We start from the raw sequence: 20,111 nt of genomic DNA on the forward strand, positions 1-20,111 counted from the left end.
TTACAAAAGCCTCCTTAATCACACTGTTATCATACTACATATCATAAAATGGCGTTATTTAAAAATGTTCTATATACACGCATTTAAAAAAATAGTTGCAGTGAGGACATGCTAATCTATCAAATATAGGTTTAAAATCATGTGATTTAAAATGTTGTAAAATTAACTATTTTGCATGTATGTAGAGAGAAACTAGGATAACTTAAGCATCCCATTTATATAAATAATTACTTATTCATCAATAATTACTTATTACTATTTTAACAGTACTACTACTACACAGGTTAGAACAATCTCAATACAATATTGAGCATACATGTCACTTAAGACCAGCGCATGAAGTGTCATCATTTACTGACTCAAGTCATTTCAAACCTTTCTTCTGTGGAACATAAAAATGTATGTGCGTGTATAAATGTATGTGTATATACAAACCTCTTTTTTTTTTTTTTATGTGTCAATGTTTTGTTGTTTTTGGTCCAATGGTAACTAAACATGTTTGGTAACCAACATTCTTCAAAATATCTTCTATTGTGATTTGTGTGGGTGAGTAAATGAGACAATTTTCTCCATTGTTTATTACCGTATTATTTATATCTAATGAACTCACAGAGCTTCATCGATTTAAACAGTGACTAAATTTATTTTGAAGGAGAGACATAGAAAATCAAGTGCAACACATGCAACTGACATATCATAGTATAATCTGTGTTAAATCCACTATGTGGAGTTTACAAGTGCATCACAGTAATTCTATGAGCTAAATTAAGCTATTCTGGCTGCTCACAAAATTACACACTTGCTGCAATATAGCCAAAACATGCTATTAAAGCTTCCACTTAATATTTTTTGTTGTAGACTTTTGAAAAAATAATACTTGACAATGAAGGGTAAATATATCATATTTACTGCAATGTGTTCAAAAATATAAGTTAGTCTCACTTGAAATAATAAAATATTATTTTTTACTTGCAGTGACTTTGGCTAATGTCAAATAGGGTTGGAAATACATATCTGGTTAAGAGGAATTTAAAAAGGAAACAAGAACCCAATTAGAAGAGTCAAGCTCTTCCGCTCACAAAACAATTAGTGGTATAAACACATTAAATATATAACAGTCAAATAGACCATTCTCTAAAATAAAGAATTGCCTTTTTTTAAAACTGTGACTAAAAACAACAGTAAAAACAATTGCCATTTGAGTATCAAACACTGGTACTCAACTCAAAATAAGTTAGGTGATATGATCTCATATGCGACAGTTCTACAATGCATGTTGAAATGTGTTATGTTTCAAAAACCTAGAATAGGACAGTTAAGGTAACTCTAAATGCTAGCTGCATCATGTGACAAACACGATTCAGTTAAGATTGCAGATTTACTTGTAACTTACTGTAACAAGAAAATGCTTTCCTATTTGTTAAGCTTTTCCTATAGTGAGCAAGACCTGCTAAACTACAGCAAACAGGGAAGAGCATGCAGATTATCGTCTTATGTTCCTTTGGGTGGGCTCCACTTCAAGGCCGTAGGGTCAATAGTCTTGCTGCCTCCACGTTTTGCCTCTTTGGTTTTCCAATCATCAATCAGATCCTAAAGATCATTCAATCATGTAGATGCATTAGAAACCACTAAATAAGATTAAAATAATAAACCTATAATTCATGTAAACAGTCTGGTACTAAAATCACTACATACATTACATTACAATTACCTGTCTTTTTAAGATAAGGTGCTTCCCTTTCCAGTACTTCAGCATCTGGAGTGACTGTAAAGTGCTGACAATGTCTACAGGATTGACAGCTGTTTCTTGACTGATTTCTGCGCCCAAGAGTTAATATACGAGAGAGAAAGAAAACAATTAGAGGAAAAAATCACTATTCAGTATTAAATCTTTATGATAACCATACAAGAAAATACATTACCGTTCAAAAGTCTGGGGTCACTAAGATTTTTAAAAAATGTTTTTGAAAGTCTCTTATGCTCATCAAGGCTTTATTTATTTGATCAAAAATACAGTAAATGTAATTTATCTCTGTGATGTCAAAATGAATTTTCAGCATCATTACTCCAGTCTTCAGTGTCACATGATCCTTTAGAAATCATTATAATATGATGATTTGCTGCTCAGGAAACATTTATTATTATTATCAATGTTGAAAACAGTTGAGCTGCTTAATATTTTTGTGGAAACCAGAAATACTTTTCTCCCAATCATTATTGTAACATTATTCATGTCTTTACTGTCACTTTTGATCAATTTAACGCCTTTCTTTCTGACCCCCAATTTTTGAACAGTAGTGCATGTAACACTTAGTACCTTTAATCGAGATTTCTTTGCCCTGGAAGTTGTGCAGGTAGCGCAGGAGCACTTCTTTCCAGTAGCTCCTGTAACTGATGAGGCCGAGATCAGAGAGAGGCCGCTCAGGAGAGCCAACCTTCTCCTCTACTTTGGACAGCAGGTAACCTGTGCAGACACCAGCCATTCACACACTAACATGTTCATCTCTTCCATTAATTACAGCATCCAAAAGTGCACGTGACCACACAGTAAAGGAGCTATTTTAACACATTCTTTGCCTTTTAAAAAATAACATAACTTACAATTATGTAATCTGTGGTTGCAATTGTAAGTTTAAAACCACCTATTTGCAAGACCAATCTTTTGTTTAAGCTTAAACACAGGAATGACAAAACGTAGATATAAAAGGTCTAGATCTACTGCACTCACTGAAATCAATCAGCATCTTGCCATAACCCTGCCTCATGTACTGTGGCATGGTCAGGATGCAGGAGACATTGTAGTTCAGGAATGAATTCTTTTCCTAAATCCAAATACGTATTTTGATTACCACAAAACCATCACTTGCAAGGTAACTGAAGTTTGTGGTGCACTGGATTCACTAACAGAGTACCTTGGAGAAGTATCCTACAAGATGGCAGCCGGTATTATCAGCTTCAGTCATCACATAGAAGAGGAACGGCTCCACATCGTAGTACAGTGTTTTGTGGTCCAGGAAGAGTTTGGCAAGCAGACACAGGTTTTGGCAATAAATCTGCAAATAAAAAAATGCCAGTGTCAGTGAGGCAGAATCACAAATTAATATGTGGACTGACTGATATTTAATAATCAAGAGTCCTGGTGGAAGGTCTACCTTGTTCTTCTTGCCATCCACTTCGAAAACAGATATAGCCCCTTTTCTGTAAATCTCATCACCTGGTGGATGTTTCCACACACATTTGGCCTGATCGCAAGTGAAATAAGAGAGAGGTCTATGAGTGAATGCAAAAACACACTTATCAACATAATGATTTAGGGCTGGGGAAAATCTATGAATCATAATTTAAGTCGTTGTCTCCTTAAGTTCAAATTTAAACCGTTATTAACTGAACATGTGAAAAAGTTACCATGTGACGTCGCAAAATAGTCTGACTCTTCATGTATTTTAGGCAGAACTCGCACATGTAGAGACGGCCAAGGCGTGCATACTCTTCGGGGTACGGCGAGTGGTACCAAGTGTCCAACTCGTAGCGGCCGAACACAATGGCCTTTATCATGTTGCCGCCCTCTGTGACCTGTCCCTCGAGCCGGAGTTTTTCCTGCAAGGACCAATGAAGGGTGGGAGAAACACAGGTCTGACTAGAGGGAATGACCACACTTAGAAGGAAAAAACCCTGAGGCCTACCACAGAAGATTCACACGTGACGCGAGTGAGGAGGCTGAGATATACACTACCGTTCAAAAGCTTGGGGTCAGTAAGATTTTTTTAAAGAAATAAATTAATGCTTTTATTCAGTAAGGATGCATTAAATCAATTAGAAGTGACAGTAAAGACATTTACATTGTTACAAAATATTTATATTTCATCTACCGGTAAATGGTTTTCACAAAAATACTAAGTAGCTCAACTGTTTTCAACATTGATAATAATAATAAATGTTTCTTGAGTAGCAAATCAGCATATTATAATGATTTCTGAAGGATCATATGACACTGAAGACTGGAGTAATGATGTTGAAAATTCAGCTATGACATCACAGGAATAAATTACATTTCAAAATACATTCAAATAAAAAAACAGTTATTTTAAACTGCAATAATATATGACTGTTTTTTTATGGCTGTTAAAAAAAAATCAGATAAATGCAGCCTTGGTGAGCATAAAATATTTCTTCAATAACATCAACATTTTTTTACCAACCCTCAAACTTTTTAACGGAAGTGTACATTTTCAGAGAATGTCTTAATTAATAAACAGATGGCAATGTAGAAATTAAAGTTAAGAAGTTTCTCTTAAAGGAACAGCTCAACCAAAAATAACAATTCTGTCATTACTTACACACCTTCTTGTTGTTCCAAATGATTTTTTCCCCAGTCAAGCTCTAAAAGATAACGAAATACAGGTTTGAAATGTCATGGTGGTTAGTAAATGACAGAATTTCTGTCCCTTTAAGGAAAGGTGGTCTTGGCAGAACAGATAAGGTATTTTGTCCTAAAACTTTGAGTGACACTCCATGCTACAGATGAGAGAATGGCAGCAGTGCGGAGGCTACAGTGGAAGAGAGTCCAGCGTGGGCCCATTGCATATCCCAGAAATCAGTGGTGCGAAGGCTCATCCCACCTGCGATCTTTACAGATTCATGAAAATGAGAGGGGGAAGGAGAAAACAAGAGGGCGAAAATGTGATGGGTCTTCTCTCTTACAAGATCATCCGAAGCACGTGCCTGGGCTTTTCTAAACAGCTCCAGGTCATAGTCACTTGTGATGTTCTCCAGCAGAGGCTCACGACTGCTGCCATGGGACGGTCTGTGCTCCTGGAGAGAGTCAAACAAGAGCTAAGAGATTGATACATGCATCTGCCGAGGCATCTTCATATGCGGAGCATGTGACACCCACCATGTACTTGTCTTTTTGTGGAACAGAGTTTCTCTTCCTCCTCATCTCTGTCACCTTCTCCTTATATCGCAGCTGTCTCTCTGCCTGGGCCTGGAGGGAAGCGGTAACTCAGAGAATGTGAGTGCTACAAACTATTTAATTGACACGTTAAGGTCACTGCACATAGAACCTGAAAGTAGCTCTTAAAGAATGTCATACAACGGGGATCATAACAAGGGCACACACCGGTTCACGAGTGAGGACGTTAAATACTTGGTGTGCTGCTTTACCTGTTGCCGGGCCGAATGACGGTTCTCATCCTGCCGCTGTGACAGCGTCCTCTCCTCCACATGTTTGTCTCGGGAGCTTGCCTTCACCTGAGTAAGATGTTTGATATTTAGGCAAACCTTGCCGTTTCAGCAAAATATAATCTGGCAAAAGGTTTCGTCGGTAGCAACCCTTACCTTACACTCGTCTGCTGAGAGGTTATGGTACAGTGGACATCCAGATATTGAAAAGTGCCTTTCATGTTTCCCTGTCAAATGTCCTGAAAGGGGAATGAAGGTGGAATTTAAATATTTCAGTGTTTAAATACTGCATTAAAGAAGTCTGTAAACATAACAAAACCTAAAAAATAAAACCACTATTAATACATACATTTATAACAGAAATACACTACCGGTCAAAAGTTTGGAGTCAGTAAGATTTTTTTTTTTTTTTAAAGAAAATAATACTTTTATTCAGAAAGGACACATTAAATTGATCAAAATGGACAGTAAAGACATTTATGATTTTTTTTTAAAACTTTCTATTCAAAGAATCCTAAAAAAATTTTTAAATTATGGTTTCCACAAAAATATCAAGCTCAGCTCAACCGTTTTCAACACTGGTAATAAATGTTTCCTGAGCAGCAAATCATCATTTTAGAATGATATCTGAAGGATCATGTGACACTGAAGACTGGAGTAATGATGCTGGATAATCAGCTTTGTCATCACAGGAATAAATAGCATTTTAAAATATATTCAAATAGAACATTTCCAATTGTAATAATATTTCAAAATACTCCTGTTTTTACTGTATTTTGGATCAAATACAGTGCTATGCATAAGTTTAGACACCCATGCTAAAGTTGACTAAAAAGAGGAATAAAAAATCATCTTTTGGAAATTGAACTTAATGCCTTAATTTAAAAAAATAGGAAAAATCTAACCTTTAAGGACACCAATTTTCTTTGTGAATGAATAATGTATTGTAAATAAATAAATGTTCTTCCTTAAATCACAGGGTGCATAAGTTTGGACACCCCTATGTTAAATTCCCATAGAGGCAGGCAGATTTTTATTTTTAAAGGCCAGTTACTTCATGGATCCAGGATACTCTGCATCCTGATAAAGTTCCCTTGGCCTCTGGAATTAAAATAGCCCCACATCATCACATACCCTTCACCATACCTGGAGATTGGCATGGTTTTATTTCAGTTAGCCTAATAGCTGGTTTGATTTGCATTGAGAGATGATCTTATGGAAAGTACTCCATGCCAATCTCCAGGTATGGTGAAGGGTATGTGATGATGTGGGGATATTTTAATTCCAGAGGCCAAGGGAACTTTATCAGGATGCAGAGTATCCTGGATCCATGAAGTAACTGGCCTTTAAAAATAAAAATCTGCCTGCCTCTATGGGAATTTAACATAGGGGTGTCCAAACTTATGCACCCTGTGATTTAAGGAAGAACATTTATTTATTTACAATACATTATTCATTCACAAAGAAAATTGGTGTCCTTAAAGGTTAGATTTTTCCTATTTTTTTAAATTAAGGCATTAAGTTCAATTTCCAAAAGATGATTTTTATTCCTCTTTTTAGTCAACTTTAGCATGGGTGTCTAAACTTATGCATAGCACTGTAAATGCAGCCTTGGTGAGCATTACAGATTTATTTAAAAAAAAAATATATATATATTTTTTTAGACCCAAACTTTTGAATGGTATAGTAAATATTCTTATCAATTAAAATAGAGGACCTGAAATGCAATTACCAAGTGAATTACAACCAGGTGTGGGGCACTTCATGTTAAAGTTGTAGCTCTCATGAAAGCGCCGTCTTTTGGGTCGGTGAGCAAGGCCGGATTCTTTCAGTGATAGTTCCTTTGCCAGGCTCTCATCATGAGACACATTTGGGCTGGACATGTCAATGTCAGACTCAGAGGAAGGAGCATTGCCTGTGGGCGTCCTGGGTGGGGACTCATCATGGTCTGCGCTTTGCTTAATGTCTGGATGACCAACACAACAGAAAACCGGACCGTATAAAGTCTAGGAATGTGATATTGTATATTCTAATCATTACAAGAAAACTAAATATAAATGAAAACTGTATTAATTGTGTCACCAACTACAGAGGAAAGGGAGAATGAAACAATACCATAACAAGAGGAGGTAAAAGTGAAAGTATAGCTAACTACATACAGTACAAACCACATCTCTTGAAGGTTGGGATTATAATATTGAACATATTTATCAGTAATCTACAGTATAAAAATGATTCAATATGTGATCAATCTAGTTAAAAAAATTTTTTTAAATAATTATAAAATGTTGATTGTCGTTGTCTTATAATAATTATAATATAATAAATATTAATAATTATATTATTAGTCTACAGTTTTTGATTTTCTCCAGACAAATTTAAAACTTTTAAAATTAAGTCAAATTTAACTAATTTCAAAAGACAGGATGCCTTTGAAATGCAACAGGGTAGTTTTATTAATGCTCGAGACAAAATATATATATATAAAAAATAAAATTAAACTGATTTAACTTTTTTTACGGTGTTTGTTTGTTTGTATATTTATTTATTTGTTGACAAAATTAAACAAATGAAGAGTTGTGCATATGAACTTAAATGATAGCAAATGACAATGGAAAAAGTGGGCAAAAGCCACAGAATAACATAAAATGAGATATGCATTACTTGAAATACCGTAATAACATTTTTGCAGCTTAACAAAGAATTATAAAAATGATATAAACTGACGTTCAAAAGTCTGGGGTCGCTGAGTTTTTTAACGTTTTTGAAAGAAGTCTCTCATGCTCACCAAGGATTAATTTATTTGATTAAAAATACAGTAAAAACAGAGATATTGTGTAATATTGTTACAATTTAGAATAACTGTTTTCTATTTTAATATATTTATATATATATGTATTTTATTCCTGTGATTTTCAGTATCATTACTCCAGTCTTCAGTGTCACATGATCCTTCAGTAATCATTATATACTGATTTGGAAACATTTATTAGTATTACCATTGTTGATATGATAAATTATCAAATTATATCAAAACATTTGCACTACTTAATATTTATGTTTAGGATTCTTTGATGAACAGAAAGTATTTATTTATAACAGCATTTATTTGAAATATAAATCTTTTGTAACATTTTAAATGTCACTTCTGATTAATTTCATGTATCCTTGCCAATACAAGTATTAATTTCTTTCACAAATTTCATCTAACTGACCCCCAACTTTTGAATCTTAAGAGAAAACCTGTGAGAAAACTTATGTTGTGTGAAGTTAACATGTTGTATGAACTCTGACTTGTCATTAATAAAAAAAGAAAAAAAGAGCAAATGAAGAGAAGCACATGTGAGCAGAGCTAAGCATGGAGATACTCAAATGAGGGAAGGCATGAGTGAAGAACCATGCGGTTTTCTCCTCCTACCCCTCTCTGAGATTTCCCCATGCTGCTCCGTGTCTGAGCCAGAAGAGCGACTCTGCCGCAAGGGGTATTTCTTGGGCGAGACTGTCACCCCCTGCTGTTGACTACGAGTCACACGGCGGGTGGAATAGTTCACCACCTCCTCTGAAACCGGGGCAGAAGGGTTCCCCACAGGACTGGAATCTAGAAACAAAGCTCTCAAGTTTGTTCGTTCATTCCTTTTTTTTTCTTTTTCTCCACCAATCACGCTTTCTACCAATCAAACCACCAAACCAATCAAACTATTGGTGCAAGATTACAATTATATTTGTATGTTGGGGGAAGTAAAATCACATGATAATTTCATAATTCCTACAGCCCAATGAAAAAGTAAATCATACTTTCACAGAAGAGCTCTTAGTAAGTCATATAGCAATGGCTGCTCTCTCGTGTCCTACCTTGCGAGTTGCGGCTGAGTCTCAGAGAGGATCGAGTGAGTCGGGTGTTTCTAACCGTGTGGCTGTCACTCTCTGAGCTGTCTGTGTGCTCAGCGGAGAAATCAGAATCCTCTGTACCTTCAGAGCTACTGCCCGCATTTTTCTAGGAGTCAGAAACATCAAAAACCTTTTGGTCACTGAATACAAAATGTTTTTTTTGGTTATACAGACACCGATTCATATAAAATAAAATGATCTTTAAAATGATGGCAAGTTTTCATGAAAATAATAATAATAATTTTTTAAAAATCAATGACCCTGGTGAGTTTCTCCTTATGTTTCTCAATTTAATCACACAGACCCAAAGGTTTCAACCAGGGGTCCCAGTAGGTGCTCCATGGGGTCAATTAATTGTTACCTAATTTTAGCTCATTTATATAATGTAGTAATATATGTTCATATTCTTAATAAAACTTAATCATTTTAAATGTATTATATTATCTTCAATAACAGAAAACGATATTAATAAAGTGTTACTGGGTTGTTGTTTTTTACACTGGGGTCCCTGGCTTGAAGGAATCAAAATATTGTAACTAGATTAATATAAAGATGGGTGTACACAATTAACCAAAATCTAATAAAAATGCCATGGGCTCTGATGCTTCAAGTCAGGTCAAGTCACCTTTATTTATAAAGCAGTTTATACAATACAGAGTGTTTCATAGCAGCTATACAGTGATAACAGGAAATGATGCATTTTTGACTGTTGTTCAGTTTCATTTAATTATTAAAATAGTTAATTTCATCTATAAAGAAGTTTGGCAAAAAAAAAAATCTGTTATCATCCAGCTCAGTTCAGTTCTCATATGACTGTGAGAAAAATTACCACATTTTAGCCATTTTCCTTGCATCACAAAAATACAACTCTGTCTGAACTGATGTGTGATAGGCTATGTGGCAGTATTTTATATATAAACTTAAAATATATAAACATTTATTTTGTATTTTTATAAAGTGTTTGTGCTTATTAAAGGATGGAAATATCGTATTATGTAATTACACAGAAAGGTTCAAATTAACTGGTAACGTACATTTCGAACTTTATAGTTTTGACTACCACCTACACATTTCCCGCACAAACAAATTAACTTAAAAAAAAAACATGACACAGTCAGTTACTAAGGATGACTGCGACGGCGCCCATGCAAACTGCTGGATCTCGTGATAACAAATGAACACACACAGGTGAGTGATGCGAGGGCTATATGAGCATGAACGCAGCGCAGCTGGCCTTCCTCATACCTTCCGCCGCGGCATAGCGCTTCTCCGCGACTCGCCCTCACTGCAGCCGATACACACGGGTTAATTTTGTGCTTGGTTTCTTCATGCAGTTAGATCGAATAAACTTGTCGAGGGCGGCATATGTGATGCATTCCAGTGGTAGTGAGGGAAACATTAATCAGGTGTACGGAAACTGTTTCATCGCAGACAGTCACGGGTCATGACTGCGCGCGTCTGTTGTTTACATTCTCCACTTCCGGTAGAAAAATGTAATGTAAAGGTCTCAAGGAAAATTATAAGCACGATAAAGTAACTATTGTGTTAAATTGATATGGACGATTTATTTATAGTTATTCTATTTTTTCAACAGATTACAAACGTCTATCAAGTAAAAACACACACACAAAAAAATATTTTTACCATTGTGCAGTTCCTCTTTTAATACTTCTGTCGCTAGATGGCGATAATATCCCTGAAGAAGATATATTTTATGGTTTTTCATTCATAGTTGAGTTTGATTTTCAACAGTTAAGTGAGAAGTCTTCTGGAACTAGATATACATTTTAATAAAGTTTAAACACTTGTCGATGACACTATAAAATTGTTCATTTATTATGCCAAATTTGAAGTTGTGTAACGTGCCCCAGTTGTCATTATGTGCAACATATCATGGTAAGTTTTTGTTTAAGGTCAATTTACAAAACGTGTTTGATTCATAATAGGGGTTACCAGGGCTAGTTGTAACCACTGATCTAAATAGAATGAAATGCTAATGTCATTATATAGATCAGTGGTTGTAACCCTTTTGACTTTTTTGTTTGTTTATTTTTGAAAATCAATTTCTCTGTTGGCACACTAAACAAACATTTGCTTTTTATACAGAGGTGTTATCACACCAAATGAGGCAAGTTGTCACAACTTCACCTGACATTGATCAGCCTATTTTAAGCTCATTTTAAACAGTAAAACAATTATGAAACACAAACTAATTCATGTGAGCAAAAATATAAAAAAAACTAACACAAACATATCAAATAATTATGTTAAATGTAATATACTGTATAATAAATGTGCATACATTTTGACTAAAAAACGTTATTGTTACTCAGATTTAGCCTTTGATCTATTCCTTTCACAGCTCTTTCAATATATTCATGATATCTCTGCTCTAATTTGTATACATTAAAATCAAAACATAAAGTAATATTTTCTTTCTAGAACAATACAAAACAGGCAAAGTGAGAAATAGTAACAGACTTAGCAATGATAAAAAAGAAAAAGTTTAATGTGCTTTCATTCTGTGGTATACATTTTCTAATGTGCTCATGCAGTAAGGTATTGTGGTTAGAGGCACAGTGGTGCTCTTGCAGAAGAGAGCATGAGTAGTCGGTGGTCTGAATGAGTCTAAGAGGCTCAGGAGTGGTAGTGTTGCTGCTGTACAGATCAGTCTGTAAACGGCGCTGTTTCCACAACTCTTGTTTTTTTCCAGATCACCGTGAATAGGCAAATGGAGGCTCAGTCCTAGGCCGAACAGGGCCCCGGCGTTGCGGAGGAGGCCAGTGAAGGGTGTCCAGATGGACCCATTCAGACTGAATGCACCACTTCTGTGCCTTCATTAGGCTCCAGTAGGGGTCTATTGAAGCAGCATCCAAAAGAACATAGAGCCCCAGCGCAACAAAACACAAGACAGAGGATACCCTTAACCCTTCAAGCTTGCTGAATAGATCCAAGACACTCTATTAAAAGCCTTGGCCACTGCAATTCCTGTATAGTGAAAGTAAACAATCACTTAAGAAACCGAATGCTGAAACCAAGAGAAGTAAGAGATCTTGTATTAGGCAGACTAATGAAAAATATTAGACATATTTTTGCAACTAACCCGAAACAACTCCAGCAAAGACCTGATGTGGGAAATAGAGCTTCAATGAAAACTCGAGAAAGACTGACACCTGCACTGCCCAGAAAAGACGACACATACCCTGCAAGCACCTAGTATATAGCACATATGCAAAGAAAGAGGAAAGTGTTAATATTTAACAGCCAGCAGCCATATCACCCCGTAGCCCAAGACTGGTTGCCCACTGAAGCTAAGCAGGGCTGAGCCTGGTGAGTACCTGGATGGGAGACCTGAAAACCAGATTGGTGGTGGAAGAGGTATTAGTGAGGCCAGCAGGGGGCGCTCACCCTGTGGTCTGTGTGGGTCCTAACGCCCCAGTGTAGTGATCAGGACATTATACTGACAAAGAGCACCGTCCTTCGGATGAGACGTTAAACCGAGGTCGAAAGAGTAGGGGTGTAACCCCGGTGTCCTGGCCAAATTTGCCCAGTGGCCTCTGCCCATCATGGCCTCCTAATCATCCTCATATATATATACTAATTGGCTTCATCTCTGTCTCCACTCCACCAGTAAGCTGGTGTGTGGTGGGCGTTCTGGCGCAATATGGCTGCCGTCGCATCATCAGTGGATGCTGCACATTGGTGGTGGTTGAGGAGATTCCCCCTTCTGTGTAAAGCGCTTTGAGTGCCGAGAAAAAGCGCAATATAAATGCAATGAATTATTATTATTATTATTAATATTAAACAGCAAAACATTGACATGAAGAACCTGATTCTTCAAAATTACCTTGAAAAGACCTTGAATGTCAGAGAACTTGGTGAAAAACAGAGCTGCTGAGATAAATGAGTTTACAGGCTAATGAGGAATTTCCATTGGACTGGAAGCCAGGGAAGATACTGTAGATTGTGATATGTTGTGCTATTCCCCAGATTTATCTCAATTGATTAAAGAACATGCAGAGTACTTTATCAAAAGGGGGAAGGAAGGTTAACAGGGCTGACTCTATTACTATCTTTTTAGGGGTCACATCCCTGCAAAATCGGCAGAAGTGATGTGAACATGTCGTAGTAAACCCCTGCAGCTCCCATCGCATGACCCGAGGGACTTCCTTGAAGAGGGGACAGAATCCGCTGTGAAATCTGCTTTTGATTTAGTGTGTTGGTTTGTCTATAAAAATGAGAACCATCAGGAGACACTCTCGCAGGTCATGGGGAACTTTTTGATTTGTGGAAGAGTCAAGTTGCCATAATAAACAGTTTCTTTAACCCACCAATAAGGACGCTTACCAAACATGAGCCTATTTATTGCTTTAATAAATAGATCAGATTAGAGGACATTTTATGAAGATCAATTATTTACATTACAAACGAAAGATTGCTTTATTTGTGATAATTCTATTATTTAGCTTTTACATTTTTCTTTTTCTTTTAGCATCTTCTAAAAGGGTATTCTTATTGAAACAGCAACATTTACCTCTTGAGGACTAAGTTGAGCCAGTCTCCCACAACAGCAACCCAGACCAGCTTCTCTCCCACTGCTGATTGTAGGTGGATCCAGATGGGAAAAATAATAAAAAGGTTGTACGCAGGTCTGCCACAGTAGACACAAACATAAACCAGCCGTGGGCATGCCCATAATGGGCCTGCAGGTATTACGTACTACTTATCCCATACAAGACTTCCATTACTACTGTGGGTCTGCTATAAAACAACAGTATTATGGATCTTCATTCTCAGTCTATGGATAACGTTGTCAGTCTCAGCGAAAACAATACACTATTTGTAAAATCTCATCATCAACACACACACACACACACACACACACACTTTTTAAAAAAAGTCTCTTCTGCTCACTCACCTAGGCTGCATTTATTTGATTCAAAATACAACAACAAAAAACAGTAGCCTAATATTGTGAAATATTATTACAATTTATATTTGTTTTCTATGTGAATAGTAAAGTGTAATTTATTCCTGTGATCAAAGCTTAATTTTCAGCATCATTACGCCAGTCTTCAGTGTCACATTTATTATTATTATCAATGTTGAAAACAGTTATTTACATTTTTAGTTTAGGATTCTTTGATGAATACTAAAGATTCTATTTCAAATACATGTTGTTCTTTTGAACTTTCTATTCATCAAAGAATCCAACAAAAATTGTACACAACTGTTTTCAACATTGATAATAATCATAAATGTTTCTTGACCATCAAAGCATCATATTATACTGATTTCTGAAGGATCATGTGACAGTGAAGACTGGAGTAATGATGCTGAAAAAACTGCTTTGATCACAGGAATAAATTACATTTTAAAATATATTAAAATAGAAAACAGTTCATTTAAATTGTTAAATTGTTTTTGTTGGTATTTTTTAATCAAATAAATGCAGCCTTGGTGAGCAGAAGAGACTTCTTTTAAAAACCTTTGAACAGCAGTGAATAAAGGTTGGGATCTGTAAGATTTTTTGTTGTTTTTGAAAAGTATGGTATCTTATGCTCACCAAAACAGCATTTACAGCATTTGATATAAATATACATTAAAACAGTCATATTGTGAAAATATTATTACAACTTACTGCTTTCTAACTGTTACTGTAATACATTTTAAATTAAATTAGTTAAGTTAGATGCTGAAATCTAGTCTTCAGCATCACATGATCCTTCAGAAATCAGTCTAACATGCTGATTTGCTGCTCAAGAAACATGTTTTATTATTATTACCAATGTAATACAGTTGGGTTCGGTCACTGCTGCTTCCAAAGGATTCATTTATTGACTATACATTTCGACCCGAAGGTCTGTTTACTCTCTTTTTTTAACTCCGATTTTTGTTTACTCTGAAAAGCTTGATTTGATCGTGCACCTGCCTAAAGTTTTCTGGATGTGCGCATGGTACTTAGAAAATTTTAAAGAACATCAATTTAAAAATATAAATAATTTTTAACATTATAAACATCTATATTGTCTCTTATGAGCAATTTAATGCATCCTTGCTGAATAATTTTTTTATTTCTTCAAACAAAAAAAAACCATTAAACAAACAACAACAGGAAAACTTACTGACCCCAAACTTTAAATGGAAGTCAATGTAATGTGTATTGTATTGAAATATAGAAGAAAATGATGTGCTATGACAAGAAATTGTGTACCGTAGGTCAGTTCTGGTTCACTAGTGTGGCCATCAAATGAAGAAGAACCGACCGAGACTTTCACGTGACATTGTTTACCTTGATTTGACATGATGGCTAATTTCCAGCAACCTCTGGAGGCCTGCTCGTGCGAAGACTCACGACTTTGTGAGATGGCAGATTTTCCATTGGCTCCAGAACTTCTGAGAGCAGTCGCTAGAAATACTCAACCATGTGGAAAAACAAAGATGGAACATGTCCAGAGCAGACTGTAAACAAGAACACTACCTGCAGGTTGTTAAGAGCTCCACAATGTTTAAAGATGCCATCTCTATGGAGACATGTTAGCCTAGTCAATGTACAACATGCTACATTGATGGACATTGTACTACCATAATAAAATGTCTCATTTGTGATGCCTTCTTGCATTTTAGCATGTTTTGCATTCTGTTGTTATTAAACATGCATTTTAGGCCTACAGCAGTCAAGTTTTGTTCAAATGAGCCAAATATAGCTCACATACACAGGAAGACATACAGGAAGTGCTCAGTTCAACAAAGGGCGGCTCAATCTCACGCTATCTGGTCAAGTCAGGTCTTTCCCCCATGAAACGGCGGATAACAAAAAAATAATAATGGCCAGTTCCTGTGGGCATTCAGCTTTGAAAATAAATACTGTATACTGTCCACCACATGTTCTCATGAAATGTGTACATTTATATTCCGTTATATATATGCTGGTCTGAAAAAGGAGATGTTCCAGTAAAAAAAGAAGATCAGCATAAACATTAAATGGAGTAGAGTGTAACATCTTCCGTCTCTGAGCGTGTTGGATAAGGAGATTTTTTACAGAGTGAAACAGCAATTTTCTTAAAGGATAATTCCGGTATTTAACACCTTGAGTCTATATTATAGTTTGTTTTGGATGAACAAGAGTGGTGGACAACATTTTTTTGACAATGGTTCCTCTCTTGAGTTTTTGACTATAAAAGAATTGGCCATGGACCCATTTAACATTGGAGTCAATGGGCATGTCCGAAAATGTCATTAAAACAACCTTTAACATTAGTTTTCAAAACTGTGCAACTCACCGAGTGATTAGTGATGTTAGTTGATGTTCCAGAAACAAAAAGTGTTGCAAAATACAGTTTCTGTCGTGTTTTATTCGTCATTTACGAGCACTCAGTCCTTCAACAGAATTCAATGGGATTTTACAAAATGACGAATAAAACACGACAGAAACTGTATTTCGCAACACTTTTTGTTTCTGGAACATCAACTAACATCACTAATCACTCGGTGAGTTGCACAGTTTTGAAAACTAATGTTAAAGGTTGTTTTAATGACATTTTCGGACATGCCCATTGACTCCAATGTTAAATGGGTCCATGGCCAATTCTATTATAGTCAAAAACTCGAGAGAGGAACCATTGTCAAAAAAATGTTGTCCACCACTCTTGTTCATCCAAAACAAACTACAATATAGACTCAAGGTGTTAAATACCGGAATTATCCTTTAACATTAGTCACAAGCAATAGCATTGCTTTCCCTCTTTATGGTTATATTTTGCATGGTAATATACATGTTTGATTGTGTCAGTTATGCATAAAGCATAAGTTGAAGGATATGTTTAGTTTGTTTGCCTATGTGTTGGTTTTGCATATCATCGTCGATCATGAAATGACCAAAATAACTTTTTTCTTTTCAGAGTCCTCATTATGCAGTTAGCCTTTGCCTTTGATTGACCGCTGGATTGAACTGTAACTGTGCAGCCCACAGTTGGAAATGGTGATCTGTATTCCCAGTGGGAGTGCTGAGAAAGTTAAAAGCAGCAGCTGTAGAGCTTGCACAACCCTTGGAACCTACGGAATTCTAAGAACAAGCCAGAAGACATTCTTTCTGGGATTTCTCAGAATTCTGGCAATGATACATAACCACTTATCATCCCTCCCGTGAAATGATGGGAAAAGCAGCAGAGCTTGGATAAGTTGATTCTGTGCTCTGTTGAAACAGGCCTTAATGCAGTATTATTGCAGATTGATTATTATCAGATTGATGGCGCTGCAGAGTTCATTGCCTGGGAATGATGTAAAGATATACCAGTCTACTTAAGGAGTTCTCAAGAAATAAATTACTCAAAGAAAAACATGTAAAAGCACGAAAACGAGTAAAAGCACATCTAGAGTCATACTGTTGTATGGTGCAATTGATCTTCTTAAAGGATAATTCCGGTATTTAACACCTTGAGTCTATATTGTAGTTTGTTTTGGATGAACAAGAGTGGTGGACAACATTTTTTTGACAATGGTTCCTCTCTCGAGTTTTTGACTATAAAAGAATTGGCCATGGACCCATTTAACATTGGAGTCAATGGCCATGTCCGAAAATGTCATTAAAACAACCTTTAACATTAGTTTTCAAAACTGTGCAACTCACCGAGTGATTAGTGATGTTAGTTGATGTTCCAGAAACAAAAAGTGTTGCGAAATACAGTTTCTGTCGTGTTTTATTCGTCATTTTGTAAAATCCCATTGAATTCTGTTGAAGGACTGAGTGCTCGAAAATGACGAATAAAACACGACAGAAACTGTATTTCGCAACACTTTTTGTTTCTGGAACATCAACTAACATCACTAATCACTCGGTGAGTTGCACAGTTTTGAAAACTAATGTTAAAGGTTGTTTTAATGACATTTTCGGACATGCACATTGACTCCAATGTTAAATGGGTCCATGGCCAATTCTTTTATAGTCAAAAACTCGAGAGAGGAACCATTTACCGGAACCGGAATTATCCTTTAAGAGAAGAAAGTGCAAATATATCTAGCAAATTACAAAGAAATGCTACAAGAGAACTTGTCTTAGTGTGATTCAAAACTGAAATCCTAATTACCAAAAGAAAGAAAGCAAAGCTGCTATTGTTTTAAAATGAAAAAAAGTTCTACAAAATATCAAAGCTTGAATATTAATCCAGCAGTATATTTTATTTTAAATATCAAAGTTTTTTTTTGAATATTAGTGTTTTTAAATAAAAATCACATACAAAATGCGAGCATAACAGAATGCTGATATTTGTTTGTTTTTCTTCAGGTCTCTCTGGATATTGACTGTTCTTTGTCAGCAACCGCTTATTCATCACTCTGACAGTCTACTTTGAGTTCACCCCAGCATGTCACAAACACAGCACATACTCTAATTAAAATAGTCTAACCGTGTTTGTTCAGAACACCAGTTTGTCTGTTTGTAGATATAAAATGTTGTTTTATTGTTTGCAACTGTTTGAAATGACACGTGACGTGAGACACATTGTTTAAATCTGAGAGATTGCAGCACAGTGATAAATTCTTTGACCTTATATGGGAGAATGGGCTGCTTGTTACACAGGTTGTTTCAAGGGCTGCAGGTCTATCTCACGATAACTAAAGAATAGAGTCAAATGACTAATTAATTACACAAATGTATTGGAGAGTTTTGGACAAATTGTTACATTTTATAAGGGCAGTTTGTCATGTTTTTATAAATGTATGCAATTAATTAATTACAATATTTCATAGCCAAGCCCTGCGATGGACTGGTCACCGATCCAGAGTGTTCAGAGGATAAGAGGTATGGAGAATGGATTTCTTAGCCAGAACAATTTTTGTATGTTACCTACAATTTTTTTCCTGTTGCTTTTTTTTTCATTGGTTTTGTTTCATAATTGTATTACTGCTTACAATTTGACGTGTTCCTTTGTGACAATATGCACTACTAATACATTGAAAATGGTTGAAATGTTCAATATATTTTTGTATGAAGTGTGGCAACTAGCCCATGCTTCTCCCCTATATATATATATGTGATGGCTTCATAGAGTTCACATACAGTATCCCATAGGACATAACTCATTGCAAATGTTTAAAGGAGGAGAGTAAAGTATGTGTAAACTAAGATTACATGGACGTTACTGTCACGGCTTCTGCTCTCCAAATACCATCTGGATTTCATTGACTGTTGAGATCTTGACAGAATAGCTGTATGTGTGGGGGAAGGGTGTCTGTTTGAGACACAGAAAGAAAAAAACAGATTTGGAATTTGTTTAATATATACATAAGTCTTTACTTGCATGTATACCTTGAAATAAGAGGCAGCTGGGAGCAAAATAATCATCAATCCTGGAAGAAGTTTCTAGTACAATGTCTGTTCTCATAATGTATAGCCCTCTGACAGGCATGCTCTTAATGTGTTTGGATTCCTTATCGGTTCAACTGTAAAGCCAGGCTTGTTTTGTATATATCTGCTGATGGATAATAAGGAATCTGAGGCTTTAATTCAACAGTCTCCTACAAGAAGTGAGGACGTGTGTATGTGAAACAGGCCAAAAAAATGTGCAAAGGAGACATGTGTAATGAATTACCATGTGTAATAATTTGAATAGTTGAGGGTTTTCAGTGAATAACAACAAATTTTAGTATGTTCTTCAAAGCTATCATATTCAAAAGATAGTGCACGAGTCAGTCGTATGGACTACTTTAATTTAGTTTTTTTGTTGCTTTTTTGTTCTTGTTAGAACTATTGAAAGGAAAACACCTGCAAGAAGATTTTTAAAAACTCTCCTTTTGTTTTCCACAGATTATTATTTTTAAGCAAGTTACTTTGGTGCAAACGATTCATTTAAAGTCCCCCCTATAGTCAAAACCCCGTTTTATCCCTTAAAACTCATCTTTGATCACCAAAATGATATTTAAATATTTTTTCTTGTAAAAAAAAAAAAAATCATGCTTCATAGCTTAAAAAATAACTCTACATAGCTTCATTTAGACTACGTGGATCCATGAATATGGATGATATTAATATCATGGTAATATTA

General features: G+C 35.7%; 2 protein-coding genes across 17 annotated transcripts; both read right to left on the minus strand.

Annotated features, from left to right (window-relative positions):
* Window positions 1–1,033: 1,033 nt before the first annotated feature.
* Window positions 1,034–10,556, minus strand: kat7a (K(lysine) acetyltransferase 7a). Of its 16 annotated transcripts, none has more exons than XM_079613802.1 (16): window positions 10,315–10,554; window positions 9,034–9,175; window positions 8,600–8,779; window positions 6,914–7,147; window positions 5,338–5,420; window positions 5,164–5,250; window positions 4,895–4,984; window positions 4,723–4,812; window positions 4,342–4,380; window positions 3,406–3,597; window positions 3,153–3,242; window positions 2,913–3,053; window positions 2,729–2,822; window positions 2,318–2,464; window positions 1,712–1,818; window positions 1,034–1,590 (listed from the first exon to the last, which is right to left on the minus strand). In XM_079613802.1, the coding sequence occupies exons 1-16, from the start codon at window positions 10,327–10,329 to the stop codon at window positions 1,492–1,494; spliced, it is 1,830 nt and encodes a 609-aa protein (XP_079469928.1). In that variant the 5' UTR covers window positions 10,330–10,554; the 3' UTR covers window positions 1,034–1,491. The 16 variants fall into 16 exon arrangements, with proteins under 16 accessions (XP_079469928.1, XP_079469920.1, XP_079469932.1 ...); XM_079613794.1 differs by having other exon boundaries at window positions 4,702–4,812; XM_079613806.1 differs by lacking the exon at window positions 8,600–8,779.
* A 1,019-nt stretch (window positions 10,557–11,575) lies between these two features.
* Window positions 11,576–13,814, minus strand: g6pc1b (glucose-6-phosphatase catalytic subunit 1b; the record flags this gene model as incomplete). The annotated part of the gene is given in 10 exon segments (XM_079634480.1): window positions 11,576–11,861; window positions 11,863–11,993; window positions 11,996–12,057; window positions 12,173–12,281; window positions 13,142–13,149; window positions 13,152–13,269; window positions 13,325–13,427; window positions 13,604–13,688; window positions 13,691–13,781; window positions 13,785–13,814. Coding segments are annotated over 10 exon segments (1,023 nt in total).
* Between the last annotated feature and the right edge of the window lie 6,297 nt (window positions 13,815–20,111).

The sequence above is a fragment of the Phoxinus phoxinus genome (assembly GCF_949152265.1).
Source record: "Phoxinus phoxinus genome assembly, chromosome: 1".
Taxonomy (NCBI): Eukaryota; Metazoa; Chordata; class Actinopteri; order Cypriniformes; family Leuciscidae; genus Phoxinus; species Phoxinus phoxinus.

Excerpts from the sequence above, each read along its gene's own strand:
- kat7a (XM_079613794.1), bottom strand. Across the intron at positions 5,251-5,337 it reads TCTCAGCAGACGAGTGTAAG|GTGAAGGCAAGCTCCCGAGA; the intron begins GTAAGGGTTGCT and ends CATCTTACTCAG. Across the intron at positions 3,598-4,341 it reads TCATTTGGAACAACAAGAAG|GAAAAACTCCGGCTCGAGGG; the intron begins GTGTGTAAGTAA and ends TGGTCCTTGCAG.